General features: G+C 32.1%; 1 protein-coding gene across 10 annotated transcripts in view; it reads right to left on the bottom strand.

Annotated features, from left to right (window-relative positions):
- Positions 1-17456, bottom strand: part of ZEB1 (zinc finger E-box binding homeobox 1) — a 184407-nt gene that overhangs the window by 28104 nt on the left and 138847 nt on the right. For 5 of the 10 annotated variants that reach the window (XM_015146760.3, XM_028826141.2, XM_028826145.2 and 2 more), the window contains one exon: positions 5597-5659. Coding sequence is in view for 4 of the 10 variants with exons in the window: in XM_015146755.3 (XP_015002241.3) it covers positions 5597-5659 (63 nt within the window). In the remaining 6 variants the exon portion in view is untranslated. The remainder of the gene's footprint in view (positions 1-5596; positions 5660-17456) is intronic. The other 5 variants (XM_077946171.1, XM_028826142.2, XM_028826146.2 and 2 more) reach the window with 1 other exon arrangement.

The raw sequence follows: 17456 nt of genomic DNA, 5'->3' as shown, positions 1-17456 counted from the left end.
AACTGCAATGCCTTAGTATGGCTCCCAAATGCCGCAGGGATGACTTCTTTATAGACTCTGACTGAACTGTCAGGTCTAAATTTGTAAAACAGCACTTCCCAGCAGGCTGACATTTGGCCAAATTAAAATGGGGATGTATGGGCATCTGTTTGTTTGATGGTTATTAAAACAATCTTGCTAAAATCTCCTGCACCGTAGTGGTAACTGAACTCATCAGGGTGACTGCTGTTTAAAACCTGAGAACCAATGACAGTAACAAATGGTGACTGTAATTTTTTTCCCTACTTCTCAATAGCTATCAATTATTTAACATTTGCTACATACCAAGAACTGCATTATTTAGTTCATGTCAGTAGTTACCAAACTGGGATTACTGGATCCAGAGGTAAGTGAAGACTTTTAAAAGGTAAGCTGGACTGTTGGTTTTAAAGGAATCAACTCCCAGATCCTCAACTTCCATGTAAACTCTTTTCTAGCATCCTTGAAAGTTCTTCTCCCTGCTCTCCCTTTTTCACAGTATCCCTTGTTCTTTCTTAAAAGAAAAAAAGAGAAAAGGCATATTCCTCTATCCATCCATGACATGATTATGGTACACTGCTTGGAGTGTCAAGTCCTTCTGGGTGCCAAAGGAGTAAAGTTCAAAATACTGATTAGGGAAAGCCTTCTTTACTGACAAATAAGGGCAACATAGAATCACTATAGGTTTTCTGGTCTTCCCTGTTTACATGAATTTCTATTAGGCATAAAGCACAACTAAAATGGGGGTATACTGGTCCTGGTTGGGATGCCGAAATTAACTATATAATATGACCAGAGGGAGTGAGGGTAATCTTCCCTTAATGACCCTAACTATTATTTAAAAATTCATTGCTCTTCAGGAGACTGATAAGAGCAAAGCAAATAATATTCTCAAACATCATTCCTAGGATTTGTCATTAGGTAGAACAATAAGCAGTTCTGAAGAGCTAAAGCAGAACAAATCAGTGGCATTCTTTTCAAAGCAACTTCAATTTCTTAAATTTAAACTAGATAAAAGTCATAAATGAAATGAACATATTATGTGATTTCTTACAGATTCCATGTTGAGTTGCTAAGAGTTAAAATTATTTTTATCAAATTATATAAAATACTTATTTCAATTAAGCAATCTCCATCTTATATTTTCTACATCCTAATAAAAATTATAAGTGTGCTAGCTGTTGGAATTAGTTTTTAAAGAGTATACACTTTTCAGAACTGCATGATCTGTATTTTATATATGAATTTTGCTACTTCAATAAATTCTAGCTTTCCTATACATTGATTAGGTCTAAAGGTACACAGTTGGAGATGAAGATTTTTTTAACATACAAATTAGATTAGATCTATATAATCTTAATCTTGACTTTACTACTTAGTATTAGTATAAGATGTATTTACTTATACTTTATGTTTTCTTCATTATTGATAATTTCTTTTTTTTTTTTTTTTTGAGACTGAGTTTCACTCTTGTCGCCCAGGCTGGAGTGCAATGGCGCAATCTTGGCTCACTGCAACCTCCACCTCCTGGGTCCAAGCGATTCTCCTGCCTCAGCCTCCCAAGTAACTGGGATTACAAGCGTGCACCACCACACCTGGCTAATTTTTGTATTTTAAATATATCCTTCATACACTTCCTTATTGATGAGATTTTTATAAAATTCCTCAAAATATGTATTGTCACACTGAGTTCAAAAAATGAAAAAATGCTTTTTTTCCTGACTGAAAGTAAGTCTGAATTGTCTGGCTGGTGTGATGTTGATAACTGGCTTTGCTGGGTAGATTATTGGAAATTTTCCAGAAATTGGGTGAACTAATAAGGTATTACTCAAAATACAGTTCACATAATAAAAGTGTTTTTCATGAAAAATATACTGGTAAAAGATACTTAAATTAACCATATTTCAGTTTCCTCAATCATTTCTGAATACATTAAACAAAGTGACTGTGAGAAAAAAAAATTTTTAAAGCCCAAAACAGATATCATTAGTCCTTTGATAAATAACTATTGGTAAAGTCTTTCTGGTATATGTCCCAGAAAATGAGGGAATAGATGATTGTAATGACTGGGAAATAAATCTTTTTGCAAATTAGATGGCTTTAAATTTTGGTTTTCAACAAAATTGAAGAAATAGTTAATCAAAGTATAAGCTGACAGGACATTAAAATATTTTCATTGACAAATAACTTTTGACATTATGTCTGAAGACATATAAAAACTGAGCAACTTAGTTATAACAAAATTTTATTTCATCTAATTTGAGAATAAAGGTACCTCAATGCTAAAAAAATAGAAACCAAATGATGAACACTTTTCCTTCTAGAAATAATATTAAGCTATTACAATTAATTACTATTTATGAAGTAATTTTAAAAATTAGCTCCTTTAATCTCATTTCTAGTAATGTTTTTCTTTAATAATTAAAATTTAAAATATACTTATGTTGTGATCAACTATGAACTACTAACAATTAAATGATAAATCCCTGAATTTTCTAAAAAACTAAGATCCTTGTGGTCCCTGGAAATTAAAAAGAAATTTTAATTTATACACATATTTTTCTTGTAAAGAAATACGATAGTTGATCAAAAATACCTTCAAACAGGAAATATATATTGGCATAAAATTCTATTACTGTATATAGAATGGAAATATGAGCTCAAAAAGTAAACATTATGACCTAACATTTCTTACTCTTAAAGAGCATTTTCATATTTTTAAAAAAACGATAATAGGTATTAATATACTATGGGTTTCATATGTAATAGTGATGTTAAAATGTCAATGTTTTACGATGCCAGAAATTAAATTGTAACTACTGACATTTAAAATGAAAAATTTTATATGTCCATTAAGAAATTTGTGAGGCAGTATATAATCAGTTTATATCCTATAAAATTTATATACAGTACCTCTTAGGTTGTTGTAAGAATTAAACTAATTAATACATTAATGTACTTATTAGGAGGGTACCTGGTATGTAGTAAGTACTATGGAATTGTTAGCTCTTTACGCCTTAAAGAAGTCTTGCAAGGTGAACATAATTTTGCAATTAAAATTTTTCTCAATAAAAAAATTAGGGTCAGAAAAAGTTTTCTGAGATCACAGAGAGAAAATGTATTACTGTTAGAGCAGACAAGTTGGTATTAGGTGTCAGGTATAAAATCTGAGCTCTATTAAACTACACTCTATCTCCATGAACCCACATTTACCAGGCCCAATTTCAAACTGAGACCAGAATTTCTGCAGCTTTTTAAAATTTAAAGTGTTGGGAAATGCACATCTTGAAAAGGTCAATTATAAATGTCCTGGTCTTTAGATGATAAACGTATATATTTAAATATTAGGGAGATGAGCAAATATACAGAGCATAAGAGGGTAATTGGGTTTTCTTTAAATATGACAAAACTCAAAATTGACAATCAAAGTATAGAATTAAATGACTATATACGTGTATTTGAGAGAGCAAATATTTAATATAAACACTAAATATTTTTAAATCAATCAATCAATCAATTTTTCCATCCTGAATAAAGTGTCCTCAGGCTTCCTCTTATCTTTATCCTCCATGTTTGAAACTTTCTAAAATTATCAACTATATAAACAAAAAAAGGGATGCTCAGAAGGAACAAAGGATTTTTTAAATGAATTTTTTACTCTGAATACTAACTTCAGACTATAGTTCCTTAACTTCATGAGCTGCAAAATGAAGTCTGCTATAACAAAGATCCGACAACGTTCTGAACTAATGATGGCGACTGCTGTACAATGCTTTTACTCATTTTGTCAGCATATTATTCCCTAGAAGTCAAGAAAGTAACAAAAGCAAAGTCATGATGTAATTTTACAGTTTAACTGCTCAAAAGTCTCAAAAGTTAAATTTCCTTTTAAAGCTACACTCACTGGAGCTTTAATGGAAGTTTGCTTACTCCTAACTCCCCATGTTCCAGGTGAATAATGCAGCAGGGATCATCACTGTGTACATGGGGGAGATTTTACATTCCAGCAGCAACTTTTGTTAAACACAAATTTGAGAAGGTTACTCTGCCTTTCAGATGCAATTTTTTTTGAGGAAATTTACATACTATTCAGTACTTCAAACTGAAAGAATTAATTTATTTTTATAGTGAAGAACAGCCTGACAGATAAAATACTGTAAACCGGTAAGTATCTTTTTGGATAGCATTTTACCTAGAAGGGCAAGTAGTCTTCTGTAACTCTGGTAATATAAGTCATCAAAGTTTAACAACACTAGGTAAAAGTAAATAGTGTACTCTTATGTTTATTAACATTACTACTAACAAATGTCCAGCTTAAATATTTTACATATTCTATAGTTTAGCATTGCAAATATATAACAAGCATATCTGAAAAAATTATTCATGCAAGTTACACAGAACCAAGTTAGGGGCAAAACATAAAATCGTAGGCTATAGGCATCACAAATTATCACATACTCCATTATTATTTAATTAACCTGGAATTCACTTTTAATAACAGCACAAAGATTTACTCTGTTTTACAGAAATGACTGACAAGTATAGGAGTGCTATTGTTTATATTATGAATAAAAATCTAATCTTGACACTTTTAGGCCATGAACCGTACCTCATCTTACCTAATGAAAGATAAAATTTGTAAGCCTTTATGGAATATTCCTAAAATGCACAGCAAAGTAAAAAACAAATCTATAGATGATAACTCATAGAAGAGAAGGAAAAAGAAAATGTAATGAAAACTATATGACAGAAATATCTAATTTATGGTTGAATATACAAAGTACAGTTATACTACGTTTAAGTATAATATTGTGAGGAAATGTTTTAATAATCTGGAATTCATTTTTGAAGTTTACATTTTAACAGTTCTGGCTCTACTAGGGAACACAATAAAAAGTGACTGGTATTATTATACATAAGATCTGATTTAATTTTTCCACTTACTCTTTTGCTTCTTAAATCTGATCTGAATCCATTACAGAGGAATAACCTTAAGTCTCAGGGAGTATGTACTTTTTAGTCACCTAAAAGCAAATTTCCTTGTTTACTATAATTCAACTTCATTTTACCCTTTTTCAATCACCGAAAATTTAAGAAACATTTTTGATTCTCGTTTGCTGCAACATGTTCACTCAACTCATTAATATTCATGATTCTCATCTGATTTATAGATAATCCATATTTGCTTTTTCTATTTTCTTCTGCTTTTTGTCTTGTGGGCAATTCAAAGCAGATCCAGGTAACTAATAATGAAACCTCTAACTTTGGTCAAAAACTTGACAGAAGTTCAAATCATCTTTCAAACACTTATTTTTTGGACTATCTGTAGGTTATACTCGTCATTCTTATAGAACAGAAAAATCTGCTACGTAATATGAATCTGTAAGTTACTCTGTATTTAAGGAATATTTACTTCTTTTTATGTAGTGCATCACACGCCTAAGTACTTAAACATTTAAGGAAGGTAAGATAAAAGAGAAGGAAACGGACTAAATTCAGGACTCACAAATGCGAAATCAGTGACACAAAAGACCTTCTTTTAAAGGCTATGGTATGAAAGTAAGCTGCAGCAGAGTACCTGTACATCCTGCTTCATCTGCCTGAGCTTCAGGCCCCAGGATTTCTTGCCCTTCCTTTCCTGCTGAAATCAAAGAAGAAGAAATTAAAATAGATCTATAGTGTTCCTAATACAAATGAAAGACACATGTTTAAAGTTTTGGATATCCCAATTACTCTGATCTGATCATTACACATTGTATACATGTATCAAAATATCACATGTACTCCCCAAATATATACAGCTATTATATATCAATAAAAAATTAAAAAAATCCAGGTATCACAAACATTTTAACTTCCGAAAATCTGAAAAGGAAACTTTCAGTACGGATTATATTTAATTTGAATTTTTTCCTTTTATGAATATGGTAATGTGTCCTTGAAAAGTAAAGCTGTTTAAATAAATTAAGTGGATAGTCTTATCACAAAAATATCTTAGAGAAGTAAAAGCAGTACAGATTTAGATATTCTGGAATTATACATATTTTAGGATTATAAGCAAATTGGAATTTTAGTATTATTTTGGTAAAAGAGCTCTACCTATAGATGGTAGAATTATATATTTTTATTTCTTCTCTAAAGCACAAATTCTATGTTCTAGGCACTGTGCTAGTAACTTACTTCTTTTAAGCTTTGTAACAATATATTTTATAAGTTAAAAAACTTGAGGCTTGGAGAAGTTAAATAACTTGCCCATAGACACACAACTATTAGGTGGTAGAAATGAAATATAAATGCAGGTCTGATTGACTTCAAAGCCCACTTTCCATCACACTCTTGCTCATTTAACTAGGGTACCAGAAAACTAGAAAGAAGACTGGACCAAACGTTACTGTGCCCAAAGTAAACACCTAAGGCATTATGCTTTTTCTTTCAGTTTATTCATTATTCTACTACATATGTTGATATGTAGTAATCAACAATATAGTGCTACTAACAAATATTTTTAGATATCTGTCATCTTCCCTTGCTACTTCTACATTTACAGTGGGCTATCTGTAGCATTTCATACAGCATAGGTTCAGAATAAACATTTTGTATGATAAACAAATGCATACTTTCTGGACAAGAAGTATGTTTTATATTTTCAGGCACATTTTATTTATTATAATAGTGTATTAAGAACACATGCATATATGAAAGGCATGAAGAAGTTAAAAACTGTTCTTTTTCTAACTAGTAGCAGAGTATATGTCATAATTATGATCAGAATACTTATACGGTCACACCAAAATAGTGTTGTTATCTGCACCCTAATCAAATTGCACTGAATATGTCCGTCAAAAGTCTTGATTTAAATTTCTTTTAGGTTTGGTTGTTAAATTGAGAAATAGAGCACTAATCAAGTAAAATCTTTGCATCGCATTATAGCATGTATTTCCTTTAAGTGCCTTGGGTTATCAGGTGGATTTATTCAGCAGATTTTCTTTACTCATTAACTTTCATACTAGTACTTAAAGATGATCATATAGGAAAAACAGTCAAAATATGCACAAACCTCTTTAGATCAATGTAAAAAGCACTGTTTTAAGTAGATAATGATGAGATTAACTTCTGCTGAAGTCTCATTTTATACTTTCCATCAGCAAAATGACAGTTTAAAGATTCTTGGTAAAGTGCTTACAAAGCTGTAGGATAAACATTAATGTTTGCTAAGTGTCTGCAAACCTCTAGCACCCCCTTTTTCTCGCTTCAATGTGTCTCCTTAAACTAAAATAATAAACAGTATGCCAACTGGGTAATTATATGATGGTAATATAGTTATTGATTACTGTATACTTATGTTCCTTATTCTTCTAAAATGAAAATCAAAACAGCCAGAGTTACTACCTGATAAGATGGAATATGACATTGATATTAAAGGTTAAAATGACATTTTTAGACGTTGCTAATTTTTCTACTTATAACTATTTTAGGAACTGCAATTTGATTAATTTATTTGTTTCTTCATTTCTTCATCTCCCCTTGGGATAAATTCTAGGCTCTTTAGATGAGTATTTAACATACTTCAGAATCTACTCCAAGACCTATTTTCCACAATTTAAAAACTAGAAGTCTATTTTTTCCCCTCATTATTGAGGCTGGAGTTTTGGTTGAACAACTAAGACCATGGTGCCTAATGAAAACAGAAAACATTCTAATGTTGGCCTTCAGCACTGCAAAAAAGTGCTGCCTCGGTATAGGCTCCTTTCTGCATCATCCGTGGACTAGCATGAGTGTGTCTGCAAACAGGCTGTGCTAAGTATTTTTCAAGCAGCAGTATCTCTCATGTGTTCTCATCTTACTTCTGTGTAGGAATTACAAGGGGTGTAAAGTAACAAAATCAACTTGTACGTATTTTTTTCCTGTAAGACTTAATAATGTCAACAGATTATGACTGGTTAACCTATATGCAATTTTAAAAAGAACACTAGAATGCTCCTAAGGTTTTTGTTTTTAGTATAAATTCTAAAGCAAATATATAAGTCAGAAAAATGCCTGAGTAATAAGACTTTGTTTTTACAAAATGGAAAATAATGGAAAAAGTTGGCCTAAAAAATAAGTCATGAAATAACTACTCAGCAATAAAAAAGAACGAACTATTGATACAAGCAACAGCTCAGATGAATTTCCAAGAATTGAAAAAAAGCCAGTCTAAAAGGTTACATACTGTATGATTTCATTTATGTAACTTTCTTCAAATAATACGATTGTAAAGATGGAGATTAGTGGTTGCCAGGGGTAAGGAATGGGGCAAGGTAGAGGGACGGGGTGAATATGTAACGGGAAATGAGAGCCTGGTAGTGACAGAACTGCTTTGTATCTTGAGTGTATCAATGTCAATATGCTTGTTGTGACATTATATTATGTTACCATTGGAGGAAACTGGGTAAAGGCTACACAGGATTTCTCTGTATTATTGTGAATCTATCATTAGGTCAAAATAAAAAGTTTAATTAAAAAATAAGTCAAAGGCAAATATTGCAAATTCAGACCAAAAGAACTTATGGCTTGTTCTTTTTAGTCATAAGATGAAATTCCTAGTAAATAAAAACAAGAATGGAAAATGTGATTAATTCTAATAAAAATCCAGAAGACTTTCTATCATTTGCAGGATAGCATAGTTTAAGCTAAAGGACTGGTTATTTAGCATATGTGTTAAATTAAAAAGCTTGTGTTTTTTGAAATTCATACCCATGTGTTTCTAACCATTTCAAATGTGTTCATGGGAATATCTTATAGCAACCTCTAAGGCGGCACAGTAATTACCTAACTGAATCAGATTTCCCTTTCCTGGTTTGCCTACTCCTCTTTGATACACATTCACACATGCCAGGCACATTTTACCTGTATAGATACTCCTTGACTTATGATGAGGTTACATCTTGATAAACCCATTATAAATGGAAAATATCATGTCAAAATGCATTTAATACACTGGTCCTACTGAACAACATAGTCCAGCCTAGTCTAACTTAAAGGTACTCAGGACAATTACGGTATCCTACAGTTGGGCAAAATCATCTAACATGAAGCCCATTTTATAATAAAGTATTAAAATCTCATATAATTTATTGAACAGTATATTGAAAATGAGAAATGATTTCATAGGTCCTTGGAGTGTGGTTTCTACTGAATACACATTTCTTTCACATCACTGTAAAGTGAAAAGTCTTAAGTCGAAGTTGTAAGTTGGGGACCTTCTCTATACCTTTTCTCAAGTTGTTCCCTCTGCCTAGAAAGCCATTACCCAGTCCAAATGAGTAACTTCCACAGATTTTTTAAAGGCCAATTCACATCTCTCTCATTCTGTAAGTCGTTGCTGGGCCAGCTTTCTGCTATTCCCATCCTACTGTTCCTGCTAAGGGAAAACTATCAAAAAAGAGAATGCCAACAGATTCCTGAATTCAAATCTAAATGTGTTCAAACTTTAGAGATGAAATGTTTCACTGTATACTTTTCTAGATAGTTTCATTTTCCCACTCCTGTATCTTCTAATTTATAATATGTATGTGAATATTTGTGGTATAACTGTCTAGCAAAGTTAAAATGAATATAACTCACAATCTCCATGAATACCCATTACCTTAGATAACGATTAAAAATGTATACCTGAGGTCAGATCCAGCTAAGATGGAGAATGTACAAACCGTTTATGTCCGCTACTGAATCTAGCTAATAAAACCTGGGGATAACGAAGGGAACAGTTATTTAAAGACTCTAAAGGGTAAGTCACAGCAGGTGGACTGGAGAAGATGACATGACAAGAATTCAGAGTAGCACAGGGTGATTCCCCTTACCTTTTTCTTTCTTCCTTTTTCAAAAGGTACCCCTGGCCCGGATGCAAGGGAGCTTAAAACCTGAAAGTGGGCCCTGGGGCATGGCAGTGAAGGCTCTAGGAGAATCCTTCTAGTTTAGGCTCAAGGAGCAGGAAAAGGCTTAAAGAAGAGAAAAACTGCCCTTTTCTCCTTTATTCTCTTGCATCCTAACCTTCAAGGTAGTAGCAGAAATAATGATGACTGCAAGAATTTAAAACTTTGAGGGAGGGAAAACTTCCTCTCCAGTAGGAGGAGCTGTGGCCCTAAGAGTATAATATAACCTCCACTGAGCTCTTTCTCTGTCTTCTTTCAGCTCTTCCACAGGCACAGATACAGGAAGTATGTGGCAAAGTAGGGTAAATGAAGTCCCAAAGTTTTGGCTAGAGGACTGAAAAGCAGAGTCTCTAGGAACTCAAAGTACTGAGATTACGAAAGAGAGAGGCTCAGGAAAGTGACCTCATAAGGCTGTTTATGAACTCTTGGGTTTATGCTCAAACTTCTCATATGTGAATCTGATCACAGATTGTGAGAAACTAAGTATGGACAGACAATTACAATCCATGTTCTAGATTGGACCCTAGGTGGTACATGAAGGACAGATCTGAACAGCATTTCAAAGGCTTTGAAAAGTGAACCAGTTGTGGAATCACAACCTATATACTGGCTGGAGATTGCATCCTGAATACAACTGGATAAATTGCCTGTTAAGCAAAAAATATCAAAATTCTCTATAGGATTTAAATAAGACCAAGTATTAGTCTTATTTAACTTATTAGTCTCATAATATAATACTCGAAATATCCAGGATACAATCTCAAATTACTTGGCATGTGAAGAATCAGAAAAAGTCTCAAGTCACACAGGAAAAGATGATCAGAAAATGGCAACATTGGGAAGAAAAAGATGTTGGAATTATTAAACTAAGACATTAAGACAACAATTATAAAAATGCTCCAAGAAGTAAGGGTAAACACTGTTGAAAAGAATGAAAAGACAGACTGTCTCAGCAAATGGAAGATATTTAAATAAAAACTAAAAGAAAATTTTAGAACTATTAACATAAAGTAACAAAATTTAAAAATCACTTGATGGGCTTCATAGTAAAATGGAGATGAGAGAGCAAAGACTGGTGAATTTGACAGTACATCAATGGAAACTATCCACTTTGAATAAGACAGAGTAAAAATATTTCTTAAAAAATAAAGAGTCTCAGGATATGCAGGACAATAATAAAATATCTAACTTTGATGTCACTGGAGTCCCAGAAGGAAAAGAAAGTTGTAGTGCAGAAAAAAACTGAGTAATGTTTAAAAATTTCCCAAATTTAGTGAAAGACATAAACCAACAGATTTAAGAACTGAACCTCAAATAGTAACCTCCTAACCCCCCAAATCTAGGCTCGAACCCATCAATCAAACACTAGACTCAAACCCATCAATCAAACTAGTTTTAAAAAATATTAAAAAGAGCCCGATGAAATAATATATAATTATAGGGGATCAATTATTTAAAAGACTAGAGTTATAATCAGAAATCATAGATTTCATAAGTGGAACATGTTTAAAACAAAAAATATCTGTCAGCTCAAAATTCTAAATCCAATGAGAATATTCTTAAAAAATGAAGGTAATATATGAAGACATTCTCAGATAACAAGTATAGTTCATTGCCAGCAGATCTGTTCTAGGAAAACTGTCATAAAGAAGGTGAAATGAGGAACACTTGGAATGTCAGGAATAAAAGAAGAAGAGAAATGATGTAGTGCATATAACATCTATAAAATAAAGGAGGGAGAATAACAAAACTTACATGAAAGAGTTATACATTCCACTTGGCATGGTAAAAGACTGATTCTAAACAGACTGTGAAAAGTTAGTATGTACATTCTAATCCATAGAGCAACCACTAAAAGAAATCTATACAGAGATACACAGTCAAAACTAAAATAAATTAAAATGGAATACTAAAAAACATTCAAATGATCCAAAACAAGGCAAAAAAAGAGGACCAGAAGAGTGAAAATACAGACAGAAAAACAGAAAACAAATAATAAAATGATAAACCCAAATCCAAACATCAAACATTTTACGAAATATAAATGGCCTAAACAAAAATTAAGGGCAGAGATTATCAGAATAGACCAAAAATAATAAAAACAATCTCCACTAATATCCTCTCTATAAAAATTACTTCAAATATAATGACATAGTTTAAAAGTAAAAGGATAAAAAATTCTATCATGAAATATTATATCATTAACCAGAAGAAAGCTAGCGTGATTACATTAATATCAGACAAAGTAGACTTCAGCGATAAGAAAATTATCAGAGATCAAGAAAAACATTGCATAATGATAAGAGGGTCAATTTGCCAAGAAAACAGAGTGATCTTAAATGTGGATGTATTTAACAACAGAGCTTTAAAATAAGCAAAGCAAAAATGAACAGAACAAAAAGTAGAGACAAATCTACAATATTCTTGCAGACTTCTGTACTCCTCTTGCATTAACTGACAGAACAAGTAGACAAAAAATTAGCAAGGATACAGAAGAACTAGGCAACATTAACAACTAGATCCAAATAATTAACACTCACCCCAATGACGGAATTCACATTCTTTTCAAATGTACACAGAATATTCATGTAGATACACCACTTCCAAGATTATAAAACAGAACAAATGTTAAAGGATTGAAATTCTATAAAGTATGTTCTATGATCATAATGACCAGATGTCAACAGGAAAAAGATAAGAAAATCTCCAAACACTTGGAAATTAATAAAACCATTTAGAGAGAATCTACGGATCCAAAAGGGAATTAAAAAACACGTCAAAATTTGTGGAATGTTCCTAAAACATTGTATAGAGGGGAATTTATAGCATTAAATGCTTGTGCTATAAAAGAAGGTCTCAGATCAAAATTCTAAATTGTGTATTAAAAGAACAGTAAACAAGGAGCAAAATAAACCCAAAGCTAGCAGAAAGAAGTAATACAAATCAGAAATCAATAAAATTAAAAAGAAAAAAAATGAGACAAAAAGCTAGTTCTTTGTAAAGATCAATGCAATGGACAAAACTTTAGTAGGACTGGTAAGCAAAAAAAAGAAGCCACAAATTGCTACTACCAGGAATGAAAAGACAATACCACTGTAGAACCAGCAGATATTAGAAGAGTATAAAGGAATGTATATTCCTTTTAGAAGGGTATAAAGGGTATAAAGGAACAATTGTGCAAACATAAACCTAAATAACTGAAATAAGTAAATTCCTTGAAAATCAGACACTAAACACATCCAAGATGAATACAAAACCTGAATATTCCTGTAAATATTTTAAAGTTGAATTAAAAAAATCTTCCTCCGAAACAAAACAAAACTCCAGGCCCAACTTGTTTCACTTGCAAATTTTACCATATATTTAAAGAAGTAACACCAATTTAAATATTTTTTTCAAGGCTAGGATTACTCTAATACCAAAACCATAGGACAATAGTACAAAGAAAGTAAAAGAAAAAGAAAAAAAATTATAGACTAACATCACTTATGAACATTGACACAAAAATCTTCAACAAAATATTAGCAATATACAAAAAGAAAATGATCAAGTGGGGCTTTTCAGAGAATAAAGCCTGATTCAATATTTGAAATTGATTAGTGCATTCCTCCATATTCACATATTAAAGAAGTAAAACCATATGATCATTTCAATTGATGCATAAAAAGCATTTGAAAAAAATCAACATTTATTCACGATGAAAACTTGCAGTGAACCAGGAATAGAAGGGAAGTTACTCAATTTGATAAAGCGTATCTGCACGAAACCTACAGTTAACATTATATTTAAAGGAGAAAGACTATGCTTTTTTCTCCTCAAGATTAAAAAAAGCCAAGAATGTCCATTATTACCACTCTTGATGTCTTGCAATAAGTCAATAAAAGAATTATAGGCATACACATTAGAAAGGAAGAAATAAAAATGGCCCTATTTGCAAAAACCAAGACTGTCTACATAGGCAATGAACTGGAAACCAAATTAAAAGAAAAAAACTTCAAGCCATTCACAGTCCTTATTTCCAAAAAAGAAATACGTAGGTGTAAATTTAACGAACTATGTACACTATCTGTATTCTGAAATTATCAAACACTGATGTAAGAAAAAGAAAATCTAAATAAATGTAAACACACACCATGTTCATTAATTGGAAGACTCCTCAACATTTTAAGGAAGATGTCAGTTCTCTCCAAATTGATCTGCATATTTAACACAAATCAAATCAAAATTTCAGCATGATTATTTTTTAATATAAATAAGATTATCTAAAATTTATATGAAAAAGCAAAGGAACTACAATAGCCAAAATGATTTTGAAAAATAAAATTAGAGAAATAACATTCCCCAATTTTAAGACTATCAAGCTACAGTAATCAGGATTACATGGTATTGGCAAAAGGATGGATGTACTGATCAACAGAACAAAGTCCATAAACTGACCCACATAATAGACAATTAATTTCTGACAAAAATGCAAAATATATTCAATAGAGAAAGAACAGTCTTTTCAACAAGCAGTATTGGTACTATTGGACATCCAGATTGAAGAAATGAAACCACCTCAATATAACATCTTACAAAAAAATTAGGTAAAAATAGAACAAGCCCTAATAAAAAGGTGAAGAAAACAAAGAGAAAATCTTGATGATCTGGAGTTAAGCAGAGTTCTTGCACATGACACCAAGTATGATGAAAATCATGATCCATAAAAAGAAAAAGTGATAAACTAAATCTCATTTAAAACTTTCATTCTGTGAAAGACTAGGATAAGAGAATGAAAAGACAAGCTACAGTAGTTTTTACTACAACTCTAAGGAACTCTCAAAACTTAATAAAATAAGTAACTAGAAAATACACAAAGCAGACACTTCACTGAAGAGGACATAATATAACAAACACATGATAAAATGTTTAACTTCATTAGCCATTAGGGGAATGCAAATGAAAACCAAACCTATTATGAAAACACACCTATTAGAATGGCTAAAGTAAAAAAAAAATCTGATAAAACCAAATGCCTGTGGCCATGTAGAGAAAGTGGATCATCTCTTATTTATTATTGGTGGGATGGTACAACCACTCTGGAAAAGTTTGGCTGTTTCTTAAAACATTAAATATATACAATATATTATGCAACAATCACACTTCTACATATTTACCCTAGAGAAATGAAAACTTAACTTCATCCCCAAAACCTGTATACTAATGTTTATAGCAACTTTATTCATAATCTCTGTAAGTTGGAAACAACCCAAATGTCCTTCCACTAGTGAATGGATAAACTGTGGCACGCCCATACAATGAAATACTACTTATTAATAAAAAGGATCAACCTGCTGATACATGCAACAACCTGAATACATCTGAGTGAAATAGAAATGTTTCATATTGTATGCTGAGTGAAACAGAATATGTTTCATGTTGTATGATTTCATTTTTATAACATTCTCAAGAAGAGAAAATGACAGCAAAAGATCACGGTTGCCAGGGTTTGTGGTAGTAGGAAAATGTGACTAAAAAGGGGTAGCATGATAGTGCTCTGTTCTGTGCCCTGTCATGGTTGCTACATGAATACACTTGTGTGTGTGTGTGTGTGTGTGTGTGTGTGTGTGTGTATTAAAGCTCAAATAAATGAACATCAAGTCAATTTTATAGTATGTTAATTAAAAAAGATTTTCTGAGATCTTAACACTCAGAAAAAAAGAAATTTACTTTTCTAGTTCTAGGTGCTAATTTTGTAAGTAGAAATCCAGAAGAATAGGAGCGTTTACAGATTTTTAAAACTGTTTTAATGTTTTGGTCTCAATTATTTGAGAGACAAACTGGTAATAATACACAATAATGTTTTTGTAATCAATCAATCCACAAGTAGTACAGAAATCAGATCCAGAAATCTTATGAGTAGTTTTACTTTAGGAATAAAAAGAAATAAGGAGGCAGTGGATAAGGGCAAAAGCTTTAGAGTCAATTATTCCTAGGTAAAGACACTGGCTCTACTGGGTCCGTGAGTAGACTTGGGGGAGTGATACAACTCAGTTTGTCCTTAGTTTCCACATGTATACAACTAGAACATTACATCACAGGATTGTTGTGAATACTGAACTCTCGTTTAGCCCAATGCCTAGCAGAGTGCAAATGCTCAATAAGTAATGGCCATTATTAGGGATTCTATAAATATACAAATTGTTTGAGACTCTTAAAATTATCTTTATTACATGCAGAATTTGAAGATCATCTTGTCTGAAACATTTTGACCTCAAATTAATTCATTACATTTTAAGAGCAGGGTATAAGTGGATTGACAATTACAGGAATGATTTAATTAATTAACTAATCCATTCATCCAATTCACTATTTGAGGATCCATGAGCCAGAAATTCTGCAGATGCTGAAATACAAAATTGGAAAGACCACTAATACCAAAGAACAAAGCTTAGAGGGAGAGAGACACAGAGAATTACAACATCATTGCAAGTGCTGCAACAGAGATGTATGTCATTGGATTACATGATAACCTAATTACCGTCTTTTTTTTTCTCTACGTTGTTCTGAAGGAACTTATTTAACTAACAGTGACATTTCTTATACAACAGTGATAATGAGTAAAATAATCTAAGGAAATAACATTCATTTTCAGTCATCCGTGTACCCTCATTATCATTCCTTTTCTCTCAGCCAGCAAGAAAAAAATATTCATTTACCTAAAATACTAAGAATAACCAGCCCACATACAGTATAGATTTGCTAAACATTTTGACCCTAGTTAAGTAAAATATCCAAAGTCCTGAATCATCTGAGTGACTTATGATAGTACAGAAGTTAATGGCATAGCTTACAGACTCAGACCGCCTGGTTGAAATTACAGACGATACTTACTATCAGTGACTTTGGTAAATACCTAATGTCTTTTGTACTTATTTTTTTCTCATCTATAAAATGGGGCTAAGTAACCTGCTGCATTACAGTACTGCAATGATTAGATTAATATATAAAACACAATTTAGAACATTACTTGACACAAATAAACTGCTCAGCAAAGTTATGATTATTAATATTAGCCAGTGGTTTATGAACTTGTGTGATTTTTTTCATGTAGTGGTCTGCAGAACAAGGGATCCATGAAGATGTCCACATCCTAGTACTCTGAGACCCTGTGACCCTGTGACTATATTACTTTAAATGGTGAAATGAACTTTGCAGATATGATTAAAATTATGGACCCCAAGGTGGGGAGATTATCCTGGATTATCTGGGTGGGCCAGTTAATCACATGAGCTCTTAAAAGTGAAAGAGAGGGAGGCAGGAGTGGAGACACCATATGAAAGAAATAAGACTTGACCTGTTTTCCTGGCTTTAAAGATAGAGAAAAGAAGTCACAAGCCAAGGAATGCAGGTACCCTCTAGAAGCTGGGAATGGCCTTCAGCCAGCAAGGAAATGGGGTCCTTGTATTACCAAAAGGATCTGACTATGCCACCATCTGAGGAAGAAAATGAAACTTCCCCATGAACTTACAGAAAGGAATACAACAC

The sequence above is a fragment of the Macaca mulatta genome, chromosome 9 (assembly GCF_049350105.2).
Source record: "Macaca mulatta isolate MMU2019108-1 chromosome 9, T2T-MMU8v2.0, whole genome shotgun sequence".
In the NCBI taxonomy this organism is placed as follows: Eukaryota; Metazoa; Chordata; class Mammalia; order Primates; family Cercopithecidae; genus Macaca; species Macaca mulatta.
The sequence above is the reverse complement of the archived record's forward strand: the minus strand, read 5'-3'. Positions and strand labels throughout refer to the sequence as shown.